The following is a 12,419-nucleotide window of genomic DNA, read 5'->3' on the forward strand; positions in this document are numbered from 1 at the left end:
ACTTGAACTTTTCTGTTTTTGTTACAAGAACTTTTTCACCATATTTAATTTTTTTAGATGCACCTGTATCTATCTATCTATCTATCATGAAACAAAACGATTTATGAAACAGAGAAAATGTAAAAGGTAATTCAAAAAAATATCAAACCATTGATTTGGCTATATATTATATTATACACTGTTACAACACGTCCCACTTTTTGTAATCAAGCTTTTAATAAACTGTATCCATACAGTATATCCCTGTATCCCATATATATTGTCGCTGCATGTGCTCGATATAATAATGTAAGCAAATACATACTGTAAACAAGTACAACTATATAAATTGTAAATAAGGAAAGATCACTGTGTGATACATGTTTTATTGTAATGTCATTATCTCAAGGTTCGGCAACTTCAAAGCAGCTGATTCATGCACCTTTTCTCAAATGTCATTTTGAAGTGCTGAATTACAGTATTAACTCATCACTCTCTGTTTAATCAAAAATGTAATCAACATTCCAAGTTCTGTGATAGATAGAACCTTCCATCTTTCAAGAAATCTGTTTCTTATTGGTCCTGCAGCAATCCAGCGCATCTGAAGTTTTACACTACAGCATCATGATATTACCACCAAACGTCAAAAGAACTGAGCTCACATGCAAACTCACTAGCACCCTGAGTATACAAGATGGTAAACAGAGAATTTTAAGCAACATACTCAGGAAGTACAGATCTTTTGAGTCAGTGCTGTACATTTGTAGGGATGCTGAATTACCTTGATCTGTGTAACTCTTATGGTTGCTTGGTTTTCTTGATCTGCATAGAGCTGTATGCAATGATGACATATAACAAAACAATACAGAAAAAGTCCATGAAGAATTAGTTAATTAAAAGCACTATGCTATTTAACACAATGAAATTGTGCACTTTTAATTCCCTTTTTAAACTTTTACACAATAAATTACATTAGAAGTACACCTTTTTTCTGTCCCCATAACGTCTAACTGCTGTTGACTAATAATACATTAATGCCAGTATAACAGTGTTATGGTGGAATAATATCACACTTTACATCTATTCATATCCACTTTCAGACTACAAAGCTTGGATTGCAGAGACGACGCGGAGAAGTTATGGATTTACACAATATACTGTTCGCAAACCCCAGCCATACAATACAGCACAATTAGCAGACTCAGCACATAACTGCTCGGTTTGCTGGTCATTTATGCAACCCAAAATAAAACAAAATACACAATGGAGCTGCTACAATTGTCACGGTGTATCACTCATCAATGCTACAGGTGTATAACAAGAATAAGACCACTAGGACTGCGCTAATACAGTTGCTTTGTCTGGTGATACTAAGCAGAAATGGTGTGAAATATAATATCTATGAGGATCAGGCAAACTTTATTTTATGTGTGGGGGAATCAACTGTCAGGTTGTCCCTTCTTTGCTATTAACACATGATTTGACATTCAGTCCTTGTTCTTCTGTTCAGAGGATATTCAGGAAGCTGCTGAGGCACAAAGGGCTGGTCTCATCTTTCAGCTCAACTCCAATTCATAAATTCACTCCAGCCCCATGCTTCAATAGTGTCTAAAACAGAAAAGACAACAAATTAATATTCTGTCCTCATTTGCTCACTATCATTTTGGTTCAAACCTGAGTTTCTTTAAACAATGAAAATGGCCAAATAGTGAACGAGTTGTTCTTTTGAGTAATGAATGAATCAGTTGCTCAGGTTCACAAAACCAGGCTGAATGATTCATTCACGAATCAGACTTCGCTACTGATCTCATGAACATGTCATTTTGTGTTCCACAGAATAATAAAAAAGTCATACAGGTTTGAAATTACATGAGGGTGAGTGAATGATGACAGAACTTCCATTTTTAGGTCAACTGTCAATCACAATACAGGCAAAAACATTTGGTCAGATTTTGGGGTATTTGGCTTTTCATAACATGTTGTTTCAGATTAGTGAAAAGAAAACATCCAAAACATTTCAAGTATTAATTTTAATGCTCTTTATTTGTGTCTCAAGATTTCAATTACAATATATATTTTAACGGCTGTTTTCTAAAAATGATTTTTTTCCCTCATGCAACGAGTCAGAAATCTCCACTTCAGCAGCACTCACACCCCAGACTGTACAGTTTTATTCTGTAGGTTTTTATGAGGGGTTTGTTCATATATAAATTGCGTAATTTTATAAAACATTCTATTCCCAAAAATCTAGCAAAAACATCTGGCCGTTGACAAAATTTCTGATTCATGGAGTGAAAAGAAATCCAAAATCACCTTTGCATTAGATGTTGAGCTTGTCTGAGGTGGGTCTAAGACTCTGGAAAAGTGATGAGTCAATAGCAGCGCTACTGCAATCCTGGATCAGGTTCTTGTTGCAGTCACCAAAATCTGGAGCAGCAGACACTTTGGGATGCGAGACCTGCCCCGTCAGAATGTGGATATCGCCCAAAGCCACAGAAGTCATGCTGTTCTGTGAGATCTCGCTGACGAGGGAATATTCTGGAACAAGCTCGTCTCTGGACACTGGACTGCAATGACAAGTATTTTGGTTTATTACAGGGACTAGCAATATTTTATCAATGTGGTTTGCAGACCTATTTTTTCTGAAATGACGTGGCATGTTGGAGCTAACCTGACATCCATGGACTGAACTCCATCCGAGAGATCATCTGCCCCGCAGCTCTTTGCCTCCAGTGGCTCAAGGCATATGATTGGAGACTCAGATTTTGCCTTTGGTGGACTAATAATCGCTGTGTTACCTGTTGTGCAAGATTAATGTAGTTTAATCCGAAATAAAAAAAAATCAGAGCTATTTTACCAGATTATCAACATTCTATTTAGAAATTACAAACTAATTTCAGTTCATAATTACACCACTTGATGGTGCCCTTTCATTTTTTTCTACAGACAAAATAGATTTCCACATGCTGAGTCACTCGGCAACAAGAAAAAGACTAATAATAATGAGTGTGTGTGTGTTTGAGTGAATTTACATAGTGAAAGGGAGGGTTAAACACATGCTCACTATAGAACTGTATAGTGATACGGGTTATATCAATACCTTCAGTTTCCAAGGCAGACGGTGAGATGGACTGGGAAATGGAAGATGGGACTTCCATCTGCACCTCTTCTTTCTATCCAAACACGTGACATGCAATATTATTTGCTACAGTCTTTGTCATCTGATAATTTAATTGGCCTGCAGAGAATTTATTTACCTTTTCCCCATCTGGTCTTCTTGTCCTTTTCATAATCTCCTCAATACGCTGCCAAAATCAAAGATGCAAACATCATACATCATAAGCTTTAATTAAAACAACATCAAAGCAACAAAGTAAGTAGTTTCTGATGTTATGTTTTGATAAATTTTTCAACACAAACCAGACAATGTAAAATACACCTAATGTATAATATCATGTCATGCTTTGTTTTTATTTAAAAACATCTCGAATATCCTGTTTGCCATGAAAAGATTTCAATTACAAAAATGGGTTGCAAACACCATTTCTTGTTGACTTTACATGCAGCCAGATTCACCTGCTCTGTTGCACACCCAATAAAGTTTGAATCAAGTTTTAATTAAGAAATAAATCTATGCATAGATAAGTAGCCCTTAGAGATTACCACTTCATAATTACTTAGCACTAAACTTTTCTCATTATAATGCACTTTACATTGCATAATCATTTTAATTGTGTCAATGTGAATCCATTTTCCATGTATTGCTTGGTTCTAAACGTAAATACACAGAAAAGATAAGAACCTTCTTCCTTTGAAGTCTTTCTTGCTCCTCTTGAATTTTCAGTAGCTCTCGCTCCTGTCTCTTCCGTTCAGCCTCTCTATGAACGCGCTGCACTGCTTCCTCCCTCTGCCAAACACCATGACACATCACATTTCCTACTATATTACATTCATCCCTACAGATATTCACAGCTACAGAAGACAGATTGGTGCTGCATGTGACTGGATGGATGAGTATGCTGATTGTGTCATGATGAGTCAGTTGTTATTTCTGTTTTTATGTAATGCTACTTTGATTTTTTATTATTATTAATTTGTGTTTGCTCAAATAGCGGGTTCAAAAAAACTTGAGACCACTGCAGATATAATATAATATATTTCTAATTATAAATATAATTTATAATAAAGAATAAAACATCTAATAAATGTAAAATATATTATAATATAATAAATGTAAAAAAAATCACTTCAGCAGTGGTCTCAGATTTATGAGCTCCAGTGTTTAAACAATTATTATAATTAATTAGGACAGATTGGTGCTGCACGTGTCTGACTCTGTGACCTAACAGATGAGTATGCTGAATGTGTTTGATGAGTCAGTTTTATTTTTGTGCATTTTCATTGTTCATTTGTATTTATGTAATGATTATGTAGATTTTTTTTATTTTGTTTGTTTAAACAGTGATGTACAAACATCTGAGACCACTGCTGAAAATGCAATAGATCTTTTATATTTTTAGTTATTTGTTTAATAATATAATTATAATATAATAAATCTAAAATAATGTTGCATTATATTATTAATGCAATTTATTTTAAAAATGTATTAAATCAAAACATTTTCATCAGTCTCAGATTTGAGTTTCGACTATTTTAAAAAAGTGAATTGAATTAATTGTATTTTAATGTAATTCAGTGTATTATCCCTCTGACCTGTCTCTCCAGATCATCCTGGAGCTCCTTCCAGCGTTGTTCCTTTTGGTGCCTGTCTTCCAGCTCTCTTTGACAGTGTTCCTCCTCCTGCCTCTGTCTTTTCTCCACTGCCTCTCGAGCTGCCTGTTCCTGCCGCTGTCTCTCCTCTTCCTGCTGCCTCTGGAGCTCCTCAGCCCTGAGCCTGAGATTCATGAAGAAGATGATATATAATACGGAAGCAAACACATAAATGTGACACACAGACCTTAGAGCCACAATATCTCTACCTTTCCTCTTCGAGGCGTTGCTTTTCTTCCTGCTCCTTCTGTACTCTTGCCAGGCGTCGTCTCTCCGCCAGCAGCCTGGAGGCCTCCTCGGCATCAGTGGTACCTGCTTTCCCAGTGGGAGTTACTGGAGACTCTGAAACACAAGACAGGAGGTTCTTAGTCCACGTCACGTGATTGAGATCCCATTGGCACAGCTTTTAAATCAGAAGAAAGTCAGTCATAGTAAATGATGAAAGAATGAGTATTGTTAATGTTAACTGGAATTAAGACTAAAACTATTAAAATTGCATAACTGAAATAAAGCTAAAATAATATAAAATATAAAAATAAGAAGACTTACTCTTGAAAATTAGATGAAAATGAAAATTAGAAATGTTGCCTTGACAAATAAATTTATAAAAAAGGACAAAATTACTATAACTTGATCTAAAATTAAACCTGAAAATCTAAAAATAAAAGCAAATTCAAAATAATAATAAATACTATAATAGTATATAAATAATACTAAATAAAACTAGACAGTATATTGAACTTTTCATTTAAAAAAACAATACCTGCATTATGTCCAAATTCCTTGCTTGCAGATTTTGTGACTTTCTCTGTTCTGGAGGTCTTTCTCTCTAGAGTGCTACAGCCTTTACTCTCCACGGACCCTTTCTCCTCTCCTTCCCACCTCTTGTTTTCTAAACTTGGAGTTGTGGCTCTGTGCCTCATCGGCGAAGGGGGGTATTGACCCGGGGAGGCTGGAGACTGGATGCGGCTTTTACAGGACTTGGATCTAATTACAAATGAAAAACCCAAATATACACTCAGTCTAAAGTCAGGACTTGGATCTAATGTCAAATGAAAAAATAAATATACACTCAGTCTAAAGTCTTTAAATAAATAAATGACAAAAAGTAATAATACATGATAATATGATAAAATACAAAACCTTTTCGGTGTGCTGGGGTTCTTGCGGGTAGAAGAACTTTGGGTGGGTGTTGTTGGAGACTCAAGTTTTTTTGTAGATGAGTCAGCTAAGGTTTGAGCAATAGTCTTTTCGGGTCTCTCAATCTAAACACCCAAAACAGACACCAGAATTATACATTTGTCCAATTCACAGTTCTAACAAAGCCACAAAACTACAAAAACCTGAACAATAGTCTCTCAGCAAAACCAAACAACTTTAACATATATAGATATATTTATACAAAAAATTATCTTGGCAACACTTGCCAATAAAAATCAATTTCATAAAATTTGTTAACCTGTTCTGACTCTTAACAACAATCTTCAGCATTTATTATTATGTTAATGTTAACTTGCCAGTATATTTATCGTTCATGGTTGAATCATTTGTGTTCATAATACATTAATTTATACTTTGCATTAGTATATGTATATGTAAACTAACTTTAATAAATGCATCAGAAGTATTTGTAACGGAGTGACAGAAGTGTGAGGTGTGCGGATCCATCTGCAGAGCTTTATTAAAAGGCGTGGTCATGAAACAAGCATTGGTCGAGACATAGACGAGGCAAGACAAAGAGTATTCCTAGGACAAGCGTGAGTCTTTGATCGGCAAACAGTATCCAACAAGGTAAGGCAAAGAGAGATAATCCAGGTACACAAACAATAATCCAGGCGGGGCAAACACAATCTGAAACAGCAAGGCAAAACTATGACTATGAAAACTACGAAAGGCTCCGTAAGGCAGCTTTCAGATAGGGTAGCGATATGTGCTTACAGTACTCGGCAATATGAGAGAGGAAGTCCAAGGCTTATAAAGCGTGTCTAATGGGATTCAGCTGTGTGATCAATGCAATGGATGATGGGAAATGCAGTCCAGTGTGAGGTGCAACAGTCTGTGTGGTGTGAGAGTCAATATGATGGAAGAGCGACCTCTGATGGTGAATGGACGGAAGACCACGAAGCAGATTCGTGACAGTATTGGTTATTCCTGAAGACTAATGCATTAAGTTATATCCAAGAATTAAATTCTGTCCTCGTTTATTAATTTGCTCCAGTGTATTAGTATTATTGAGATACTATTATGGTACTATTATTTGTTATATTGAATTTGATTTGATTTTCATATTTTCTGCTTTCAAGTTAATTTTAGTTAAAGTTTTAGTAATTTTTTGTTGCGTGTATTTGTAATTTTTTTATACGTTTTTGTTGTTTCAAATATGTCTGTTGTCAGACCTCTGTCGTGTGTGTCATGTGTTCCTGTCCTCGTTTCATGTCATTAGTAGTGTATCCTTGTTAATTTACGTTAATTTACCTGTGTATTTATAGTCCTGTCTGTGCAGTGTTATTTGGTCTGGTCTACTCGTTACCCCCGGTGTTTGATGTCTGTGAGTTTGCCTCGTCCTGCCCTGTCTCCAGTAAAGGTTATTATTTGAGTTACTTCCTCGTCTGCGTGTCCTTGACCCTCCCTGCTGTGTGCACCGTGACATCTGTATTGTAGTTTTTATTAATTGAATTTAACTATTTTAGTAAATTAAGTTAAACTAAATGAAAATAAGAAATGCTGCCGTGGGAACTAGCCAAAAGAAAACTGTAAGTTTATTTCAGTTAACTATAAGTTTATTTCAAGTAAGAACATTTTTTTTTAATTGTTTTAAATATAATTTTATTTAACTATAATGACACTGATTTGCTCAGGCCTTTTGACATTCGTTCTTCTGTGGACCATAAATAATATTTTGGGAAATGTTTCTCAAATATCTACCAATTCTTTGTTTCACAGAGGACAGAAAGTCACACAGGTTTGGAATAAGATGAAGGATGAATTATCCCTTCAATAATGTTAGGTTTGAATTTTCACCAATATCAACATTTTTACCTTCTAGAATGTTCAAGATACATAATGTACTCATTTTAGAAATACATTCTGAAGTATACCAAAAAAAATTATGTCTCATACTGTATCTGTCAAAAGACCCCCTGCAGGACATTCACAACCCCCTGTTCAAAAATCTACAGCTATAAATCCACGACTGAAACTGGACATGCACAGATCTGTGCAATGCAGTTGCTAGGAGACCAGCTCCTCTGTGGGTTGTGTCCCATTGTGCTTTGCACCAAATATAAATATCTGACAAAATGTTGATCACATTCATGCAGATCAGACCTGCGGGCTTTTCGGGGTTGTGGCCGCCCCGGAGTCGTCCAGCTGCCCGTAGAACGATGTGCTAACCTTCTTTCGCTCGGCTCTACTAGGTGAAGCCCTGTAAGGAGACCTGTGAGGGCTGGAGGAGGCTATTCGGGAACAAAGACAAGACACTGAGGGGCCAGAGGTCACGGGAAGACAAAGGAGCAAATAGGGGTGGGGCAGAAATTGCAATCAATTAAATAGTGAAGGTTAATGCAAAAAACAAAAACACTTGCCTTTCTCTGTTACATTGGGCAAAGTAGTGGAGGAGGAGGAGAGATGCCTGCTCAGGACAGAGTCTGGGGACTCGGGCAGAATCATAAAATCTTGGACTGCAGTGAAATGTATAACGAAAGGTTCCAGGGAGAAAGAAAACACAGGCACAGCCGATCAGACAAAATCATAATGATATGCATTCACCCAGAGATTTAACAGATACAAGTTAATTCTGAAGATAAATGCCAGGGGCTTTCTTTCTGATTAATAATTAGTGGCCATTTGGGTATGAATATTTACACTGATCAAAGACTTTCATGAACAGCAGGCTCATTTTCATATGAGGTAGATTTCTGTGTTTATGTAGCTCATGTGTGATGTTGCAGGAGAGTTTGCTAAGCTGGCCTGCATTTAAAATGAGCTGACAGATGAGACCCCCTGTGCATTCTTTAGGGTGTGCAATGCAGCTGTAGGCGGATCCAGATTACACTTTTTTTCTTGTGCATCCGGATCCCTTACTAGGTGAGGAACAATATGACAGACTCCAAATCTGATGGATGTAATCTCTATGTCCTGTTATGGGAGCTTGATTGGTTCTCCAGACAGTTTCATTTCCTCATTGTTACAATATTTACATCCACCTTGGAAAGAAAGAAACTGACAGTATAAAAACTACTCCAAAGACAAAAATGATAGGAGGTGCTTGTCCATGCCAAACCTGATAATAGGGTGTTACCAGGGCGCTGCAGCATAAATATAGCCTACGATTGCATATAAACATACACTTCAAACAATATAATGATGATTACAACTAGACTTGTACATTTTGTGAAGAAAATGTGAGTGGTCACCTCCATTTTGTTGATGTATGATGGATTCCCTTTTTTTTGTCTATGGACAAAACTATATACATGTCTTTTTATATTAAAGTAGTATTTTTCAGATAATATTTAAATTATTTGACTTGGCTTTTGTACTACACACACACGCATGCACACACACACACACACACAGTATATCATATAAAACCATATGAAAGCCAGTTATTTATATGTAAATATTTTAGCATATTGCTATTAGTTTGCTAAGGTGTTCTGTGTGATTTTTTTTGCATATTGCTATGTGGATGTTAAGGGGTTTCAAGTAGATTTCAGCAGACTGTTTTGAGTGGTTTCTTACTGGCCAGAGTCTAAAATGCTGACCCACTATGTTATTCTGGTCCCTAGATACACTAACGTCCCTAATTCAAAACGAGTCAAAATGTTTTTTCCTGGTTATCATCTGTCAGGCACATATTTTAAGTCATTCACTTAGAAATTATGATTTAAGTGGAAAATGTAATAGATTAACAGTAGAAATAGTGATGTTTGCCTTAGAAAGCACCATTATTAACAAACCTCACCACTGAAATAAACAAGAAAACAGACAACAGAGCATCAAAAACACCTATGGATAAAACCAATATATACTAACGTTCAAAAGTTTGGGGTCAGTAAGATTTATTTTTAAATAAATTAATACTTTTATTCAGCAAGGACACATTAAATTGATCTAAAGTGACAGTAAAATATTTATGTTTTATGTTCTTTCTATTCAACTTTCTATTAATCAAAGAACCCTGAAATAAATGTACTGTATCACATTTACTGAAATGTATCACATTAAATGAAATAAATGTTTCCACAAACATATTACACAGCATAACTGTTTTGAACATTTCTTCCTGTAATTGCAAAGCTGATTTTTTTTTGCAGCCATTACTCTAGTCAATAAAATATAGCCTATTAAAACATCTTAAATTGTAATAATATTCCATTAAATGACTGTTTATTAAAAGAAATGCTGCCTTGTTGAGTAAAAGAGACTTCTTTCACATTAAACTTAAAAATAACATAAAAAAATATGACCAACCCGAAACTTTTGAACGGTAGTATAAATCTTAGCACACATATAACATACACCTATGTAAAATCTCATGCACATGCAAACCATCACAACAACAACATCAGAATCACTGTGACTGAATCTTTAGGGAAGTGAACGGGGATGACATGTAAAGCAGCAGGAAGTCAGTACCGTTCCTGGATTTGCTGGCAGGAGTGTGAGCAGCGGGGTCATTGGTTAAGGAGGCTGAAGCAGCAGGTGAGGGCGGGGCAATCTTAGGATCACCTGTGCGGCAGGTGATGCAAAGCAGAGAAAGTACAGGTGCGTGAGCACAGAGTATTTCACAAGATCACAGTGAATATTATGAGAAGTCATAACAGTGTGTCCCTGTGAAATACTGATATACCCCGTCAGCAGTTTTTTCCTCTGATGGGAAGCTGCATAATTTCCAGCAGGGCATTTTTCTTTGTTAAAAAAAAAAGTAATTTCGCTAATAAAAGCAGGATGGTAATATGAACCACAGCTATATAAAATAACCCAGAGCACAGCATGCAGCTGATGCGATGATATCAGGTTATCAGTGAGCCTAATGTTTTCCAAGGGCGACCATAAACTCATTCTCAATCGTTCGCCCTTATCCACAAAGCAAAACAGATGTTACATGCACGTTGTCTAGATATATTATCAGACTGACTCAGGATCAGGCTTAAGGCTCTGCTCTTGGACAGTGTAAATAATTGATGTAGTTATGAATGCACCACAGATTCAGGGTGGTGCTTTCACATCTGTCTTGAAAGCATTATTTTCCAGTGTTGATATGATTTACCAGAGCCTCAGGTCTACTGAGGAGTTGGTGTAAAAACAATTTAAAACTCAGAAATCAGTAGTAAATTTCACCATATCAAAGAAACGTAAGTGAAAAATTGAACTGAGCATAAGACTTTGAAAGTAGACTGAAGACTGAAATAGCATTTGTAAAACATACTCCAATAAACAGTTTTAGTGTAGGCTTGTGTAATTGAAATGTTCAGGGAAAAAAGGCATTATTTAAAGTCAGAACGAGGCAGTGACAGAGCAAAAAGCCTTTGGCTGCGCATTCTAATACACCCTGTGTAGTCACAGTGACAGCACAGTTTACAGTGTTTGTTCTCTAGCTAAAACAGCCCAAATTGGCCCTTGCCCCCAGGCAGCTATTGCACGGATGATTTATAATGCCTATGAATCTGTGATCAGTCGCTGACAGTGCTAACCTTGAGACAGAGTGTTTTAATGCGACTGGGGCGACTCCTTGAGATCAGCAACAGCTCGATGTCTCAGTGTGACACTGCAGCTCCCTCATAAAACAGCTGCATTTTCATCCCACAGCTGCTGTATTAGTCAATATCCCAGTCAGTTTTGAAACAAAAGGGCTGCAGTGCAGTTCCCACACCCTGTTTTCCTATCTCTCCATCCATTCCCGCTCCCCACGGCCCTGAGGAGTTCACACAAGGGACCCTCCGCACCCTCGCAAGCACACACACACTTACCCTCGCAGACTCCTGGAGGTCCGCCCCAGGTCCAGCGTTTGAGCCTCTGGTCCGTCAGCAGGTTCCGCTCGATAGAACGTCGCATCAGGGCCTCCAGTCGCTCCTGTTCGTTGCGTTCCAAAACAGGAAAGAAAAGAGACTCTCTGACAGAGCTCTCGCTGCGGCGGCGAGTGGACGGGGATGAGGCTGGCTGCTCCATGGCGACCACCTCTCCGATCCGTCTCTGACTCTCCTTCTCTTCCTCCTCGTGTGCGTGCGTGCAAAATGACGAGGGCCTTGCCTTCTGTTTCTGCCTCTCTCTCTCTCTCTCTCTTGCACTCAGTGACTCTCTCTTTGTATCTCTCTCCTCCAGGTGACTGTATGTCTAAGAGAGCGTACAGCCAGACGGAGGAGAGAACGGCCATAACTCCACCCACACCCTCCCCCCTCAACGGCTGACATAAATGGTGAGCACACGCACACAGAGTGAGTATTATAATGACACAGGTTGCATCAGTGAAAATAAGGAAGCCTATATGTATTTTCCTGATTTCTCTCTCTCTGTTCCACTCCACTATCTGCATTTTCTCTAAGCAGTATAACCTTGTTTCTCCCTCTGATTTTAACATTTTGATTGATTTTGTATACTCAAAACCATTCCCAAAACACTGATGTTTACATATATAAACTACACATTTAAACAACTCCCCAGATTCA

General features: G+C 37.3%; 1 protein-coding gene across 2 annotated transcripts; it reads right to left on the reverse strand.

The window, feature by feature from the left end:
* Positions 1 to 349: 349 nt before the first annotated feature.
* LOC306864773 (uncharacterized protein) lies at positions 350 to 12,214 on the reverse strand. 2 transcript variants are annotated; one of them, XM_079408991.1, is made up of 14 exons: positions 11,724 to 12,071; positions 10,390 to 10,482; positions 8,334 to 8,429; positions 8,077 to 8,204; positions 5,893 to 6,014; positions 5,513 to 5,736; positions 4,959 to 5,091; positions 4,693 to 4,873; positions 3,782 to 3,886; positions 3,237 to 3,284; positions 3,080 to 3,152; positions 2,651 to 2,777; positions 2,293 to 2,546; positions 350 to 1,587 (listed from the first exon to the last, which is right to left on the reverse strand). In XM_079408991.1, the coding sequence occupies exons 1-13, from the start codon at positions 11,920 to 11,922 to the stop codon at positions 2,300 to 2,302; spliced, it is 1,776 nt and encodes a 591-aa protein (XP_079265117.1). In that variant the 5' UTR covers positions 11,923 to 12,071; the 3' UTR covers positions 350 to 1,587; positions 2,293 to 2,299. The 2 variants fall into 2 exon arrangements, with proteins under 2 accessions (XP_079265117.1, XP_079265116.1); XM_079408990.1 differs by lacking the exon at positions 8,334 to 8,429 and having other exon boundaries at positions 351 to 1,587; positions 8,077 to 8,228; positions 11,724 to 12,214.
* Between the last annotated feature and the right edge of the window lie 205 nt (positions 12,215 to 12,419).

This window comes from Barbus barbus (genome assembly GCF_936440315.1).
Source record: "Barbus barbus genome assembly, chromosome: 46".
Taxonomy (NCBI): Eukaryota; Metazoa; Chordata; class Actinopteri; order Cypriniformes; family Cyprinidae; genus Barbus; species Barbus barbus.

Excerpts from the sequence above, each read along its gene's own strand:
- LOC306864773 (XM_079408991.1), bottom strand. The coding sequence starts at position 11,922 with ATGGAGCAGCCAGCCTCATCCCCGTCCACTCGCCGCCGCAGCGAGAGC. Across the intron at positions 8,430-10,389 it reads TGCCAGCAAATCCAGGAACG|TCCAAGATTTTATGATTCTG; the intron begins GTACTGACTTCC and ends ATTTCACTGCAG. Across the intron at positions 3,285-3,781 it reads AAAGACTTCAAAGGAAGAAG|CGTATTGAGGAGATTATGAA; the intron begins GTTCTTATCTTT and ends TGATTTTGGCAG.